The sequence below is a fragment of the Leopardus geoffroyi genome, chromosome E1 (assembly GCF_018350155.1).
Source record: "Leopardus geoffroyi isolate Oge1 chromosome E1, O.geoffroyi_Oge1_pat1.0, whole genome shotgun sequence".
NCBI classification, from domain to species: domain Eukaryota; kingdom Metazoa; phylum Chordata; class Mammalia; order Carnivora; family Felidae; genus Leopardus; species Leopardus geoffroyi.
Window position 1 is genome coordinate 12861837 of NC_059330.1, and position 15000 is coordinate 12876836.

General features: G+C 99.2%; 4 protein-coding genes across 4 annotated transcripts; all 4 read right to left on the reverse strand.

Moving 5' to 3' along the window:
• Nucleotides 1-3356: 3356 nt before the first annotated feature.
• LOC123603153 (basic proline-rich protein-like) lies at nt 3357-4370 on the reverse strand (the record flags this gene model as incomplete). Its single annotated transcript, XM_045487666.1, has 1 exon — nt 3357-4370. A coding segment is annotated over one exon (1014 nt), but the record flags the coding sequence as incomplete, so codon positions are not given.
• A 1361-nt stretch (nt 4371-5731) lies between these two features.
• Nucleotides 5732-7225, reverse strand: LOC123603150 (basic proline-rich protein-like; the record flags this gene model as incomplete). The annotated part of the gene is made up of 1 exon (XM_045487665.1): nt 5732-7225. A coding segment is annotated over one exon (1494 nt), but the record flags the coding sequence as incomplete, so codon positions are not given.
• Nucleotides 7226-7262: 37 nt separating this feature from the next.
• On the reverse strand, nt 7263-8759 carry LOC123603149 (basic proline-rich protein-like; the record flags this gene model as incomplete). The annotated part of the gene is made up of 1 exon (XM_045487664.1): nt 7263-8759. A coding segment is annotated over one exon (1497 nt), but the record flags the coding sequence as incomplete, so codon positions are not given.
• Nucleotides 8760-13238: 4479 nt separating this feature from the next.
• On the reverse strand, nt 13239-14162 carry LOC123603154 (formin-like protein 20; the record flags this gene model as incomplete). Its single annotated transcript, XM_045487667.1, has 1 exon — nt 13239-14162. A coding segment is annotated over one exon (924 nt), but the record flags the coding sequence as incomplete, so codon positions are not given.
• Between the last annotated feature and the right edge of the window lie 838 nt (nt 14163-15000).

The following is a 15000-nucleotide window of genomic DNA, read 5'->3' on the forward strand; positions in this document are numbered from 1 at the left end:
GGGGGGGGGGGGGGGGGGGGGGGGGGGGGGGGGGGGGGGGGGGTGGGGAGGGGGGGGGGGGGGGGGGGGGGGGGGGGGGGGGGGGGGGGGGGGGGGAGGGAGGGGGGGGGGAGGGGGGGGGGGGGGGGGGGGGGGGGGGGGGGGGGGGGGGGGGGGGGGGGGGGGGGGGGGGGGGGGGGGGGGGGGGGGGGGGGGGGGGGGGGGAGGGGGGGGGGGGGGGGGGGGGGGGGGGGGGGGGGGGGGGGGGGGGGGGGGGGGGGGGGGGGGGGGGGGGGGGGGGGGGGGGGGGGGGGGGGGGGGGGGGGGGGGGGGGGGGGGGGGGGGGGGGGGGGGGGGGGGGGGGGGGGGGGGGGGGGGGGGGGGGGGGGGGGGGGGGGGGGGGGGGGGGGGGGGGGGGGGGGGGGGGGGGGGGGGGGGGGGGGGGGGGGGGGGGGGGGGGGGGGGGGGGGGGGGGGGGGGGGGGGGGGGGGGGGGGGGGGGGGGGGGGGGGGGGGGGGGGGGGGGGGGGGGGGGGGGGGGGGGGGGGGGGGGGGGGGGGGGGGGGGGGGGGGGGGGGGGGGGGGGGGGGGGGGGGGGGGGGGGGGGGGGGGGGGGGGGGGGGGGGGGGGGGGGGGGGGGGGGGGGGGGGGGGGGGGGGGGGGGGGGGGGGGGGGGGGGGGGGGGGGGGGGGGGGGGGGGGGGGGGGGGGGGGGGGGGGGGGGGGGGGGGGGGGGGGGGGGGGGGGGGGGGGGGGGGGGGGGGGGGGGGGGGGGGGGGGGGGGGGGGGGGGGGGGGGGGGGGGGGGGGGGGGGGGGGGGGGGGGGGGGGGGGGGGGGGGGGGGGGGGGGGGGGGGGGGGGGGGGGGGGGGGGGGGGGGGGGGGGGGGGGGGGGGGGGGGGGGGGGGGGGGGGGGGGGGGGGGGGGGGGGGGGGGGGGGGGGGGGGGGGGGGGGGGGGGGGGGGGGGGGGGGGGGGGGGGGGGGGGGGGGGGGGGGGGGGGGGGGGGGGGGGGGGGGGGGGGGGGGGGGGGGGGGGGGGGGGGGGGGGGGGGGGGGGGGGGGGGGGGGGGGGGGGGGGGGGGGGGGGGGGGGGGGGGGGGGGGGGGGGGGGGGGGGGGGGGGGGGGGGGGGGGGGGGGGGGGGGGGGGGGGGGGGGGGGGGGGGGGGGGGGGGGGGGGGGGGGGGGGGGGGGGGGGGGGGGGGGGGGGGGGGGGGGGGGGGGGGGGGGGGGGGGGGGGGGGGGGGGGGGGGGGGGGGGGGGGGGGGGGGGGGGGGGGGGGGGGGGGGGGGGGGGGGGGGGGGGGGGGGGGGGGGGGGGGGGGGGGGGGGGGGGGGGGGGGGGGGGGGGGGGGGGGGGGGGGGGGGGGGGGGGGGGGGGGGGGGGGGGGGGGGGGGGGGGGGGGGGGGGGGGGGGGGGGGGGGGGGGGGGGGGGGGGGGGGGGGGGGGGGGGGGGGGGGGGGGGGGGGGGGGGGGGGGGGGGGGGGGGGGGGGGGGGGGGGGGGGGGGGGGGGGGGGGGGGGGGGGGGGGGGGGGGGGGGGGGGGGGGGGGGGGGGGGGGGGGGGGGGGGGGGGGGGGGGGGGGGGGGGGGGGGGGGGGGGGGGGGGGGGGGGGGGGGGGGGGGGGGGGGGGGGGGGGGGGGGGGGGGGGGGGGGGGGGGGGGGGGGGGGGGGGGGGGGGGGGGGGGGGGGGGGGGGGGGGGGGGGGGGGGGGGGGGGGGGGGGGGGGGGGGGGGGGGGGGGGGGGGGGGGGGGGGGGGGGGGGGGGGGGGGGGGGGGGGGGGGGGGGGGGGGGGGGGGGGGGGGGGGGGGGGGGGGGGGGGGGGGGGGGGGGGGGGGGGGGGGGGGGGGGGGGGGGGGGGGGGGGGGGGGGGGGGGGGGGGGGGGGGGGGGGGGGGGGGGGGGGGGGGGGGGGGGGGGGGGGGGGGGGGGGGGGGGGGGGGGGGGGGGGGGGGGGGGGGGGGGGGGGGGGGGGGGGGGGGGGGGGGGGGGGGGGGGGGGGGGGGGGGGGGGGGGGGGGGGGGGGGGGGGGGGGGGGGGGGGGGGGGGGGGGGGGGGGGGGGGGGGGGGGGGGGGGGGGGGGGGGGGGGGGGGGGGGGGGGGGGGGGGGGGGGGGGGGGGGGGGGGGGGGGGGGGGGGGGGGGGGGGGGGGGGGGGGGGGGGGGGGGGGGGGGGGGGGGGGGGGGGGGGGGGGGGGGGGGGGGGGGGGGGGGGGGGGGGGGGGGGGGGGGGGGGGGGGGGGGGGGGGGGGGGGGGGGGGGGGGGGGGGGGGGGGGGGGGGGGGGGGGGGGGGGGGGGGGGGGGGGGGGGGGGGGGGGGGGGGGGGGGGGGGGGGGGGGGGGGGGGGGGGGGGGGGGGGGGGGGGGGGGGGGGGGGGGGGGGGGGGGGGGGGGGGGGGGGGGGGGGGGGGGGGGGGGGGGGGGGGGGGGGGGGGGGGGGGGGGGGGGGGGGGGGGGGGGGGGGGGGGGGGGGGGGGGGGGGGGGGGGGGGGGGGGGGGGGGGGGGGGGGGGGGGGGGGGGGGGGGGGGGGGGGGGGGGGGGGGGGGGGGGGGGGGGGGGGGGGGGGGGGGGGGGGGGGGGGGGGGGGGGGGGGGGGGGGGGGGGGGGGGGGGGGGGGGGGGGGGGGGGGGGGGGGGGGGGGGGGGGGGGGGGGGGGGGGGGGGGGGGGGGGGGGGGGGGGGGGGGGGGGGGGGGGGGGGGGGGGGGGGGGGGGGGGGGGGGGGGGGGGGGGGGGGGGGGGGGGGGGGGGGGGGGGGGGGGGGGGGGGGGGGGGGGGGGGGGGGGGGGGGGGGGGGGGGGGGGGGGGGGGGGGGGGGGGGGGGGGGGGGGGGGGGGGGGGGGGGGGGGGGGGGGGGGGGGGGGGGGGGGGGGGGGGGGGGGGGGGGGGGGGGGGGGGGGGGGGGGGGGGGGGGGGGGGGGGGGGGGGGGGGGGGGGGGGGGGGGGGGGGGGGGGGGGGGGGGGGGGGGGGGGGGGGGGGGGGGGGGGGGGGGGGGGGGGGGGGGGGGGGGGGGGGGGGGGGGGGGGGGGGGGGGGGGGGGGGGGGGGGGGGGGGGGGGGGGGGGGGGGGGGGGGGGGGGGGGGGGGGGGGGGGGGGGGGGGGGGGGGGGGGGGGGGGGGGGGGGGGGGGGGGGGGGGGGGGGGGGGGGGGGGGGGGGGGGGGGGGGGGGGGGGGGGGGGGGGGGGGGGGGGGGGGGGGGGGGGGGGGGGGGGGGGGGGGGGGGGGGGGGGGGGGGGGGGGGGGGGGGGGGGGGGGGGGGGGGGGGGGGGGGGGGGGGGGGGGGGGGGGGGGGGGGGGGGGGGGGGGGGGGGGGGGGGGGGGGGGGGGGGGGGGGGGGGGGGGGGGGGGGGGGGGGGGGGGGGGGGGGGGGGGGGGGGGGGGGGGGGGGGGGGGGGGGGGGGGGGGGGGGGGGGGGGGGGGGGGGGGGGGGGGGGGGGGGGGGGGGGGGGGGGGGGGGGGGGGGGGGGGGGGGGGGGGGGGGGGGGGGGGGGGGGGGGGGGGGGGGGGGGGGGGGGGGGGGGGGGGGGGGGGGGGGGGGGGGGGGGGGGGGGGGGGGGGGGGGGGGGGGGGGGGGGGGGGGGGGGGGGGGGGGGGGGGGGGGGGGGGGGGGGGGGGGGGGGGGGGGGGGGGGGGGGGGGGGGGGGGGGGGGGGGGGGGGGGGGGGGGGGGGGGGGGGGGGGGGGGGGGGGGGGGGGGGGGGGGGGGGGGGGGGGGGGGGGGGGGGGGGGGGGGGGGGGGGGGGGGGGGGGGGGGGGGGGGGGGGGGGGGGGGGGGGGGGGGGGGGGGGGGGGGGGGGGGGGGGGGGGGGGGGGGGGGGGGGGGGGGGGGGGGGGGGGGGGGGGGGGGGGGGGGGGGGGGGGGGGGGGGGGGGGGGGGGGGGGGGGGGGGGGGGGGGGGGGGGGGGGGGGGGGGGGGGGGGGGGGGGGGGGGGGGGGGGGGGGGGGGGGGGGGGGGGGGGGGGGGGGGGGGGGGGGGGGGGGGGGGGGGGGGGGGGGGGGGGGGGGGGGGGGGGGGGGGGGGGGGGGGGGGGGGGGGGGGGGGGGGGGGGGGGGGGGGGGGGGGGGGGGGGGGGGGGGGGGGGGGGGGGGGGGGGGGGGGGGGGGGGGGGGGGGGGGGGGGGGGGGGGGGGGGGGGGGGGGGGGGGGGGGGGGGGGGGGGGGGGGGGGGGGGGGGGGGGGGGGGGGGGGGGGGGGGGGGGGGGGGGGGGGGGGGGGGGGGGGGGGGGGGGGGGGGGGGGGGGGGGGGGGGGGGGGGGGGGGGGGGGGGGGGGGGGGGGGGGGGGGGGGGGGGGGGGGGGGGGGGGGGGGGGGGGGGGGGGGGGGGGGGGGGGGGGGGGGGGGGGGGGGGGGGGGGGGGGGGGGGGGGGGGGGGGGGGGGGGGGGGGGGGGGGGGGGGGGGGGGGGGGGGGGGGGGGGGGGGGGGGGGGGGGGGGGGGGGGGGGGGGGGGGGGGGGGGGGGGGGGGGGGGGGGGGGGGGGGGGGGGGGGGGGGGGGGGGGGGGGGGGGGGGGGGGGGGGGGGGGGGGGGGGGGGGGGGGGGGGGGGGGGGGGGGGGGGGGGGGGGGGGGGGGGGGGGGGGGGGGGGGGGGGGGGGGGGGGGGGGGGGGGGGGGGGGGGGGGGGGGGGGGGGGGGGGGGGGGGGGGGGGGGGGGGGGGGGGGGGGGGGGGGGGGGGGGGGGGGGGGGGGGGGGGGGGGGGGGGGGGGGGGGGGGGGGGGGGGGGGGGGGGGGGGGGGGGGGGGGGGGGGGGGGGGGGGGGGGGGGGGGGGGGGGGGGGGGGGGGGGGGGGGGGGGGGGGGGGGGGGGGGGGGGGGGGGGGGGGGGGGGGGGGGGGGGGGGGGGGGGGGGGGGGGGGGGGGGGGGGGGGGGGGGGGGGGGGGGGGGGGGGGGGGGGGGGGGGGGGGGGGGGGGGGGGGGGGGGGGGGGGGGGGGGGGGGGGGGGGGGGGGGGGGGGGGGGGGGGGGGGGGGGGGGGGGGGGGGGGGGGGGGGGGGGGGGGGGGGGGGGGGGGGGGGGGGGGGGGGGGGGGGGGGGGGGGGGGGGGGGGGGGGGGGGGGGGGGGGGGGGGGGGGGGGGGGGGGGGGGGGGGGGGGGGGGGGGGGGGGGGGGGGGGGGGGGGGGGGGGGGGGGGGGGGGGGGGGGGGGGGGGGGGGGGGGGGGGGGGGGGGGGGGGGGGGGGGGGGGGGGGGGGGGGGGGGGGGGGGGGGGGGGGGGGGGGGGGGGGGGGGGGGGGGGGGGGGGGGGGGGGGGGGGGGGGGGGGGGGGGGGGGGGGGGGGGGGGGGGGGGGGGGGGGGGGGGGGGGGGGGGGGGGGGGGGGGGGGGGGGGGGGGGGGGGGGGGGGGGGGGGGGGGGGGGGGGGGGGGGGGGGGGGGGGGGGGGGGGGGGGGGGGGGGGGGGGGGGGGGGGGGGGGGGGGGGGGGGGGGGGGGGGGGGGGGGGGGGGGGGGGGGGGGGGGGGGGGGGGGGGGGGGGGGGGGGGGGGGGGGGGGGGGGGGGGGGGGGGGGGGGGGGGGGGGGGGGGGGGGGGGGGGGGGGGGGGGGGGGGGGGGGGGGGGGGGGGGGGGGGGGGGGGGGGGGGGGGGGGGGGGGGGGGGGGGGGGGGGGGGGGGGGGGGGGGGGGGGGGGGGGGGGGGGGGGGGGGGGGGGGGGGGGGGGGGGGGGGGGGGGGGGGGGGGGGGGGGGGGGGGGGGGGGGGGGGGGGGGGGGGGGGGGGGGGGGGGGGGGGGGGGGGGGGGGGGGGGGGGGGGGGGGGGGGGGGGGGGGGGGGGGGGGGGGGGGGGGGGGGGGGGGGGGGGGGGGGGGGGGGGGGGGGGGGGGGGGGGGGGGGGGGGGGGGGGGGGGGGGGGGGGGGGGGGGGGGGGGGGGGGGGGGGGGGGGGGGGGGGGGGGGGGGGGGGGGGGGGGGGGGGGGGGGGGGGGGGGGGGGGGGGGGGGGGGGGGGGGGGGGGGGGGGGGGGGGGGGGGGGGGGGGGGGGGGGGGGGGGGGGGGGGGGGGGGGGGGGGGGGGGGGGGGGGGGGGGGGGGGGGGGGGGGGGGGGGGGGGGGGGGGGGGGGGGGGGGGGGGGGGGGGGGGGGGGGGGGGGGGGGGGGGGGGGGGGGGGGGGGGGGGGGGGGGGGGGGGGGGGGGGGGGGGGGGGGGGGGGGGGGGGGGGGGGGGGGGGGGGGGGGGGGGGGGGGGGGGGGGGGGGGGGGGGGGGGGGGGGGGGGGGGGGGGGGGGGGGGGGGGGGGGGGGGGGGGGGGGGGGGGGGGGGGGGGGGGGGGGGGGGGGGGGGGGGGGGGGGGGGGGGGGGGGGGGGGGGGGGGGGGGGGGGGGGGGGGGGGGGGGGGGGGGGGGGGGGGGGGGGGGGGGGGGGGGGGGGGGGGGGGGGGGGGGGGGGGGGGGGGGGGGGGGGGGGGGGGGGGGGGGGGGGGGGGGGGGGGGGGGGGGGGGGGGGGGGGGGGGGGGGGGGGGGGGGGGGGGGGGGGGGGGGGGGGGGGGGGGGGGGGGGGGGGGGGGGGGGGGGGGGGGGGGGGGGGGGGGGGGGGGGGGGGGGGGGGGGGGGGGGGGGGGGGGGGGGGGGGGGGGGGGGGGGGGGGGGGGGGGGGGGGGGGGGGGGGGGGGGGGGGGGGGGGGGGGGGGGGGGGGGGGGGGGGGGGGGGGGGGGGGGGGGGGGGGGGGGGGGGGGGGGGGGGGGGGGGGGGGGGGGGGGGGGGGGGGGGGGGGGGGGGGGGGGGGGGGGGGGGGGGGGGGGGGGGGGGGGGGGGGGGGGGGGGGGGGGGGGGGGGGGGGGGGGGGGGGGGGGGGGGGGGGGGGGGGGGGGGGGGGGGGGGGGGGGGGGGGGGGGGGGGGGGGGGGGGGGGGGGGGGGGGGGGGGGGGGGGGGGGGGGGGGGGGGGGGGGGGGGGGGGGGGGGGGGGGGGGGGGGGGGGGGGGGGGGGGGGGGGGGGGGGGGGGGGGGGGGGGGGGGGGGGGGGGGGGGGGGGGGGGGGGGGGGGGGGGGGGGGGGGGGGGGGGGGGGGGGGGGGGGGGGGGGGGGGGGGGGGGGGGGGGGGGGGGGGGGGGGGGGGGGGGGGGGGGGGGGGGGGGGGGGGGGGGGGGGGGGGGGGGGGGGGGGGGGGGGGGGGGGGGGGGGGGGGGGGGGGGGGGGGGGGGGGGGGGGGGGGGGGGGGGGGGGGGGGGGGGGGGGGGGGGGGGGGGGGGGGGGGGGGGGGGGGGGGGGGGGGGGGGGGGGGGGGGGGGGGGGGGGGGGGGGGGGGGGGGGGGGGGGGGGGGGGGGGGGGGGGGGGGGGGGGGGGGGGGGGGGGGGGGGGGGGGGGGGGGGGGGGGGGGGGGGGGGGGGGGGGGGGGGGGGGGGGGGGGGGGGGGGGGGGGGGGGGGGGGGGGGGGGGGGGGGGGGGGGGGGGGGGGGGGGGGGGGGGGGGGGGGGGGGGGGGGGGGGGGGGGGGGGGGGGGGGGGGGGGGGGGGGGGGGGGGGGGGGGGGGGGGGGGGGGGGGGGGGGGGGGGGGGGGGGGGGGGGGGGGGGGGGGGGGGGGGGGGGGGGGGGGGGGGGGGGGGGGGGGGGGGGGGGGGGGGGGGGGGGGGGGGGGGGGGGGGGGGGGGGGGGGGGGGGGGGGGGGGGGGGGGGGGGGGGGGGGGGGGGGGGGGGGGGGGGGGGGGGGGGGGGGGGGGGGGGGGGGGGGGGGGGGGGGGGGGGGGGGGGGGGGGGGGGGGGGGGGGGGGGGGGGGGGGGGGGGGGGGGGGGGGGGGGGGGGGGGGGGGGGGGGGGGGGGGGGGGGGGGGGGGGGGGGGGGGGGGGGGGGGGGGGGGGGGGGGGGGGGGGGGGGGGGGGGGGGGGGGGGGGGGGGGGGGGGGGGGGGGGGGGGGGGGGGGGGGGGGGGGGGGGGGGGGGGGGGGGGGGGGGGGGGGGGGGGGGGGGGGGGGGGGGGGGGGGGGGGGGGGGGGGGGGGGGGGGGGGGGGGGGGGGGGGGGGGGGGGGGGGGGGGGGGGGGGGGGGGGGGGGGGGGGGGGGGGGGGGGGGGGGGGGGGGGGGGGGGGGGGGGGGGGGGGGGGGGGGGGGGGGGGGGGGGGGGGGGGGGGGGGGGGGGGGGGGGGGGGGGGGGGGGGGGGGGGGGGGGGGGGGGGGGGGGGGGGGGGGGGGGGGGGGGGGGGGGGGGGGGGGGGGGGGGGGGGGGGGGGGGGGGGGGGGGGGGGGGGGGGGGGGGGGGGGGGGGGGGGGGGGGGGGGGGGGGGGGGGGGGGGGGGGGGGGGGGGGGGGGGGGGGGGGGGGGGGGGGGGGGGGGGGGGGGGGGGGGGGGGGGGGGGGGGGGGGGGGGGGGGGGGGGGGGGGGGGGGGGGGGGGGGGGGGGGGGGGGGGGGGGGGGGGGGGGGGGGGGGGGGGGGGGGGGGGGGGGGGGGGGGGGGGGGGGGGGGGGGGGGGGGGGGGGGGGGGGGGGGGGGGGGGGGGGGGGGGGGGGGGGGGGGGGGGGGGGGGGGGGGGGGGGGGGGGGGGGGGGGGGGGGGGGGGGGGGGGGGGGGGGGGGGGGGGGGGGGGGGGGGGGGGGGGGGGGGGGGGGGGGGGGGGGGGGGGGGGGGGGGGGGGGGGGGGGGGGGGGGGGGGGGGGGGGGGGGGGGGGGGGGGGGGGGGGGGGGGGGGGGGGGGGGGGGGGGGGGGGGGGGGGGGGGGGGGGGGGGGGGGGGGGGGGGGGGGGGGGGGGGGGGGGGGGGGGGGGGGGGGGGGGGGGGGGGGGGGGGGGGGGGGGGGGGGGGGGGGGGGGGGGGGGGGGGGGGGGGGGGGGGGGGGGGGGGGGGGGGGGGGGGGGGGGGGGGGGGGGGGGGGGGGGGGGGGGGGGGGGGGGGGGGGGGGGGGGGGGGGGGGGGGGGGGGGGGGGGGGGGGGGGGGGGGGGGGGGGGGGGGGGGGGGGGGGGGGGGGGGGGGGGGGGGGGGGGGGGGGGGGGGGGGGGGGGGGGGGGGGGGGGGGGGGGGGGGGGGGGGGGGGGGGGGGGGGGGGGGGGGGGGGGGGGGGGGGGGGGGGGGGGGGGGGGGGGGGGGGGGGGGGGGGGGGGGGGGGGGGGGGGGGGGGGGGGGGGGGGGGGGGGGGGGGGGGGGGGGGGGGGGGGGGGGGGGGGGGGGGGGGGGGGGGGGGGGGGGGGGGGGGGGGGGGGGGGGGGGGGGGGGGGGGGGGGGGGGGGGGGGGGGGGGGGGGGGGGGGGGGGGGGGGGGGGGGGGGGGGGGGGGGGGGGGGGGGGGGGGGGGGGGGGGGGGGGGGGGGGGGGGGGGGGGGGGGGGGGGGGGGGGGGGGGGGGGGGGGGGGGGGGGGGGGGGGGGGGGGGGGGGGGGGGGGGGGGGGGGGGGGGGGGGGGGGGGGGGGGGGGGGGGGGGGGGGGGGGGGGGGGGGGGGGGGGGGGGGGGGGGGGGGGGGGGGGGGGGGGGGGGGGGGGGGGGGGGGGGGGGGGGGGGGGGGGGGGGGGGGGGGGGGGGGGGGGGGGGGGGGGGGGGGGGGGGGGGGGGGGGGGGGGGGGGGGGGGGGGGGGGGGGGGGGGGGGGGGGGGGGGGGGGGGGGGGGGGGGGGGGGGGGGGGGGGGGGGGGGGGGGGGGGGGGGGGGGGGGGGGGGGGGGGGGGGGGGGGGGGGGGGGGGGGGGGGGGGGGGGGGGGGGGGGGGGGGGGGGGGGGGGGGGGGGGGGGGGGGGGGGGGGGGGGGGGGGGGGGGGGGGGGGGGGGGGGGGGGGGGGGGGGGGGGGGGGGGGGGGGGGGGGGGGGGGGGGGGGGGGGGGGGGGGGGGGGGGGGGGGGGGGGGGGGGGGGGGGGGGGGGGGGGGGGGGGGGGGGGGGGGGGGGGGGGGGGGGGGGGGGGGGGGGGGGGGGGGGGGGGGGGGGGGGGGGGGGGGGGGGGGGGGGGGGGGGGGGGGGGGGGGGGGGGGGGGGGGGGGGGGGGGGGGGGGGGGGGGGGGGGGGGGGGGGGGGGGGGGGGGGGGGGGGGGGGGGGGGGGGGGGGGGGGGGGGGGGGGGGGGGGGGGGGGGGGGGGGGGGGGGGGGGGGGGGGGGGGGGGGGGGGGGGGGGGGGGGGGGGGGGGGGGGGGGGGGGGGGGGGGGGGGGGGGGGGGGGGGGGGGGGGGGGGGGGGGGGGGGGGGGGGGGGGGGGGGGGGGGGGGGGGGGGGGGGGGGGGGGGGGGGGGGGGGGGGGGGGGGGGGGGGGGGGGGGGGGGGGGGGGGGGGGGGGGGGGGGGGGGGGGGGGGGGGGGGGGGGGGGGGGGGGGGGGGGGGGGGGGGGGGGGGGGGGGGGGGGGGGGGGGGGGGGGGGGGGGGGGGGGGGGGGGGGGGGGGGGGGGGGGGGGGGGGGGGGGGGGGGGGGGGGGGGGGGGGGGGGGGGGGGGGGGGGGGGGGGGGGGGGGGGGGGGGGGGGGGGGGGGGGGGGGGGGGGGGGGGGGGGGGGGGGGGGGGGGGGGGGGGGGGGGGGGGGGGGGGGGGGGGGGGGGGGGGGGGGGGGGGGGGGGGGGGGGGGGGGGGGGGGGGGGGGGGGGGGGGGGGGGGGGGGGGGGGGGGGGGGGGGGGGGGGGGGGGGGGGGGGGGGGGGGGGGGGGGGGGGGGGGGGGGGGGGGGGGGGGGGGGGGGGGGGGGGGGGGGGGGGGGGGGGGGGGGGGGGGGGGGGGGGGGGGGGGGGGGGGGGGGGGGGGGGGGGGGGGGGGGGGGGGGGGGGGGGGGGGGGGGGGGGGGGGGGGGGGGGGGGGGGGGGGGGGGGGGGGGGGGGGGGGGGGGGGGGGGGGGGGGGGGGGGGGGGGGGGGGGGGGGGGGGGGGGGGGGGGGGGGGGGGGGGGGGGGGGGGGGGGGGGGGGGGGGGGGGGGGGGGGGGGGGGGGGGGGGGGGGGGGGGGGGGGGGGGGGGGGGGGGGGGGGGGGGGGGGGGGGGGGGGGGGGGGGGGGGGGGGGGGGGGGGGGGGGGGGGGGGGGGGGGGGGGGGGGGGGGGGGGGGGGGGGGGGGGGGGGGGGGGGGGGGGGGGGGGGGGGGGGGGGGGGGGGGGGGGGGGGGGGGGGGGGGGGGGGGGGGGGGGGGGGGGGGGGGGGGGGGGGGGGGGGGGGGGGGGGGGGGGGGGGGGGGGGGGGGGGGGGGGGGGGGGGGGGGGGGGGGGGGGGGGGGGGGGGGGGGGGGGGGGGGGGGGGGGGGGGGGGGGGGGGGGGGGGGGGGGGGGGGGGGGGGGGGGGGGGGGGGGGGGGGGGGGGGGGGGGGGGGGGGGGGGGGGGGGGGGGGGGGGGGGGGGGGGGGGGGGGGGGGGGGGGGGGGGGGGGGGGGGGGGGGGGGGGGGGGGGGGGGGGGGGGGGGGGGGGGGGGGGGGGGGGGGGGGGGGGGGGGGGGGGGGGGGGGGGGGGGGGGGGGGGGGGGGGGGGGGGGGGGGGGGGGGGGGGGGGGGGGGGGGGGGGGGGGGGGGGGGGGGGGGGGGGGGGGGGGGGGGGGGGGGGGGGGGGGGGGGGGGGGGGGGGGGGGGGGGGGGGGGGGGGGGGGGGGGGGGGGGGGGGGGGGGGGGGGGGGGGGGGGGGGGGGGGGGGGGGGGGGGGGGGGGGGGGGGGGGGGGGGGGGGGGGGGGGGGGGGGGGGGGGGGGGGGGGGGGGGGGGGGGGGGGGGGGGGGGGGGGGGGGGGGGGGGGGGGGGGGGGGGGGGGGGGGGGGGGGGGGGGGGGGGGGGGGGGGGGGGGGGGGGGGGGGGGGGGGGGGGGGGGGGGGGGGGGGGGGGGGGGGGGGGGGGGGGGGGGGGGGGGGGGGGGGGGGGGGGGGGGGGGGGGGGGGGGGGGGGGGGGGGGGGGGGGGGGGGGGGGGGGGGGGGGGGGGGGGGGGGGGGGGGGGGGGGGGGGGGGGGGGGGGGGGGGGGGGGGGGGGGGGGGGGGGGGGGGGGGGGGGGGGGGGGGGGGGGGGGGGGGGGGGGGGGGGGGGGGGGGGGGGGGGGGGGGGGGGGGGGGGGGGGGGGGGGGGGGGGGGGGGGGGGGGGGGGGGGGGGGGGGGGGGGGGGGGGGGGGGGGGGGGGGGGGGGGGGGGGGGGGGGGGGGGGGGGGGGGGGGGGGGGGGGGGGGGGGGGGGGGGGGGGGGGGGGGGGGGGGGGGGGGGGGGGGGGGGGGGGGGGGGGGGGGGGGGGGGGGGGGGGGGGGGGGGGGGGGGGGGGGGGGGGGGGGGGGGGGGGGGGGGGGGGGGGGGGGGGGGGGGGGGGGGGGGGGGGGGGGGGGGGGGGGGGGGGGGGGGGGGGGGGGGGGGGGGGGGGGGGGGGGGGGGGGGGGGGGGGGGGGGGGGGGGGGGGGGGGGGGGGGGGGGGGGGGGGGGGGGGGGGGGGGGGGGGGGGGGGGGGGGGGGGGGGGGGGGGGGGGGGGGGGGGGGGGGGGGGGGGGGGGGGGGGGGGGGGGGGGGGGGGGGGGGGGGGGGGGGGGGGGGGGGGGGGGGGGGGGGGGGGGGGGGGGGGGGGGGGGGGGGGGGGGGGGGGGGGGGGGGGGGGGGGGGGGGGGGGGGGGGGGGGGGGGGGGGGGGGGGGGGGGGGGGGGGGGGGGGGGGGGGGGGGGGGGGGGGGGGGGGGGGGGGGGGGGGGGGGGGGGGGGGGGGGGGGGGGGGGGGGGGGGGGGGGGGGGGGGGGGGGGGGGGGGGGGGGGGGGGGGGGGGGGGGGGGGGGGGGGGGGGGGGGGGGGGGGGGGGGGGGGGGGGGGGGGGGGGGGGGGGGGGGGGGGGGGGGGGGGGGGGGGGGGGGGGGGGGGGGGGGGGGGGGGGGGGGGGGGGGGGGGGGGGGGGGGGGGGGGGGGGGGGGGGGGGGGGGGGGGGGGGGGGGGGGGGGGGGGGGGGGGGGGGGGGGGGGGGGGGGGGGGGGGGGGGGGGGGGGGGGGGGGGGGGGGGGGGGGGGGGGGGGGGGGGGGGGGGGGGGGGGGGGGGGGGGGGGGGGGGGGGGGGGGGGGGGGGGGGGGGGGGGGGGGGGGGGGGGGGGGGGGGGGGGGGGGGGGGGGGGGGGGGGGGGGGGGGGGGGGGGGGGGGGGGGGGGGGGGGGGGGGGGGGGGGGGGGGGGGGGGGGGGGGGGGGGGGGGGGGGGGGGGGGGGGGGGGGGGGGGGGGGGGGGGGGGGGGGGGGGGGGGGGGGGGGGGGGGGGGGGGGGGGGGGGGGGGGGGGGGGGGGGGGGGGGGGGGGGGGGGGGGGGGGGGGGGGGGGGGGGGGGGGGGGGGGGGGGGGGGGGGGGGGGGGGGGGGGGGGGGGGGGGGGGGGGGGGGGGGGGGGGGGGGGGGGGGGGGGGGGGGGGGGGGGGGGGGGGGGGGGGGGGGGGGGGGGGGGGGGGGGGGGGGGGGGGGGGGGGGGGGGGGGGGGGGGGGGGGGGGGGGGGGGGGGGGGGGGGGGGGGGGGGGGGGGGGGGGGGGGGGGGGGGGGGGGGGGGGGGGGGGGGGGGGGGGGGGGGGGGGGGGGGGGGGGGGGGGGGGGGGGGGGGGGGGGGGGGGGGGGGGGGGGGGGGGGGGGGGGGGGGGGGGGGGGGGGGGGGGGGGGGGGGGGGGGGGGGGGGGGGGGGGGGGGGGGGGGGGGGGGGGGGGGGGGGGGGGGGGGGGGGGGGGGGGGGGGGGGGGGGGGGGGGGGGGGGGGGGGGGGGGGGGGGGGGGGGGGGGGGGGGGGGGGGGGGGGGGGGGGGGGGGGGGGGGGGGGGGGGGGGGGGGGGGGGGGGGGGGGGGGGGGGGGGGGGGGGGGGGGGGGGGGGGGGGGGGGGGGGGGGGGGGGGGGGGGGGGGGGGGGGGGGGGGGGGGGGGGGGGGGGGGGGGGGGGGGGGGGGGGGGGGGGGGGGGGGGGGGGGGGGGGGGGGGGGGGGGGGGGGGGGGGGGGGGGGGGGGGGGGGGGGGGGGGGGGGGGGGGGGGGGGGGGGGGGGGGGGGGGGGGGGGGGGGGGGGGGGGGGGGGGGGGGGGGGGGGGGGGGGGGGGGGGGGGGGGGGGGGGGGGGGGGGGGGGGGGGGGGGGGGGGGGGGGGGGGGGGGGGGGGGGGGGGGGGGGGGGGGGGGGGGGGGGGGGGGGGGGGGGGGGGGGGGGGGGGGGGGGGGGGGGGGGGGGGGGGGGGGGGGGGGGGGGGGGGGGGGGGGGGGGGGGGGGGGGGGGGGGGGGGGGGGGGGGGGGGGGGGGGGGGGGGGGGGGGGGGGGGGGGGGGGGGGGGGGGGGGGGGGGGGGGGGGGGGGGGGGGGGGGGGGGGGGGGGGGGGGGGGGGGGGGGGGGGGGGGGGGGGGGGGGGGGGGGGGGGGGGGGGGGGGGGGGGGGGGGGGGGGGGGCGGTCGGGGGACCCCGTGGTTCGGGGGGGGCTGCGGCCGCGGCTGGGGGGCGCGGGGGTGGCCGGGGGCGGGGGGGGGGGGGGGAGGGGGGGGCGGGGCGGGCACCGGCCGGGGGCCGCGGCTCATGGGGTCGCCCCCGGGAGAGGGGGGGGGGGCGGGTGCCGCGGGGGCGCCGGGGCGGGCGGGCGGGGGGCCCCCCCCCCCCCCCGCCGGCCGCGGGGGGCGGGCTTCCGTTGGCGTTCTCGGCCCGGCGCGGTCGCGGGGCCCCCGCGCAGCCCCCGGGTCCCCACCCGACGCGCGTGGCGCCCACGCGCCGGGGGCCGGGGCCCGTCCGCGGTCCGGCGGGAAGGCCCAGCGCCCCCCGGCCCCACCGGTGGGGGGCGGGGATGTGGCCGGGTGGACCACTCCCCGGCGCCCCCGGGGGGGCCCGTCCCGGACCCGCCCGTGGACCGGGCGGGCGGTAGCGCCCCCGGGAGGCCGGCCCGGGTGTCCCGGAGTCGGGTGCTTGGGGGAATGCAGCCCGGGCGGCGTGGGGCCAGGCCCTCACGCCACGAGAACCCGCGGCCGCCCGCCGGGGGGGGGGGGGTGGGGGAGAGGGCGCACGAGGGGTGTGGCGGGTGTGGGGGGTTGGGGAGCGCCGGTGCGGGCGTCCGGGTGTCCGGGGGCCCGGCGCGCCGTGATCCGCCCGAGGTGGGTGGGGCAGGGGGCGGGGGGCCGCGTGGGGTGGAGTTCGCGTCCGGGGGGGAGGAGTGAGGGTTTGGGCCGCGGCGGGCGCGATGGCGGGTCCCGGCGGGGGCGGGGGGCGGCGGGAGGCGGGGG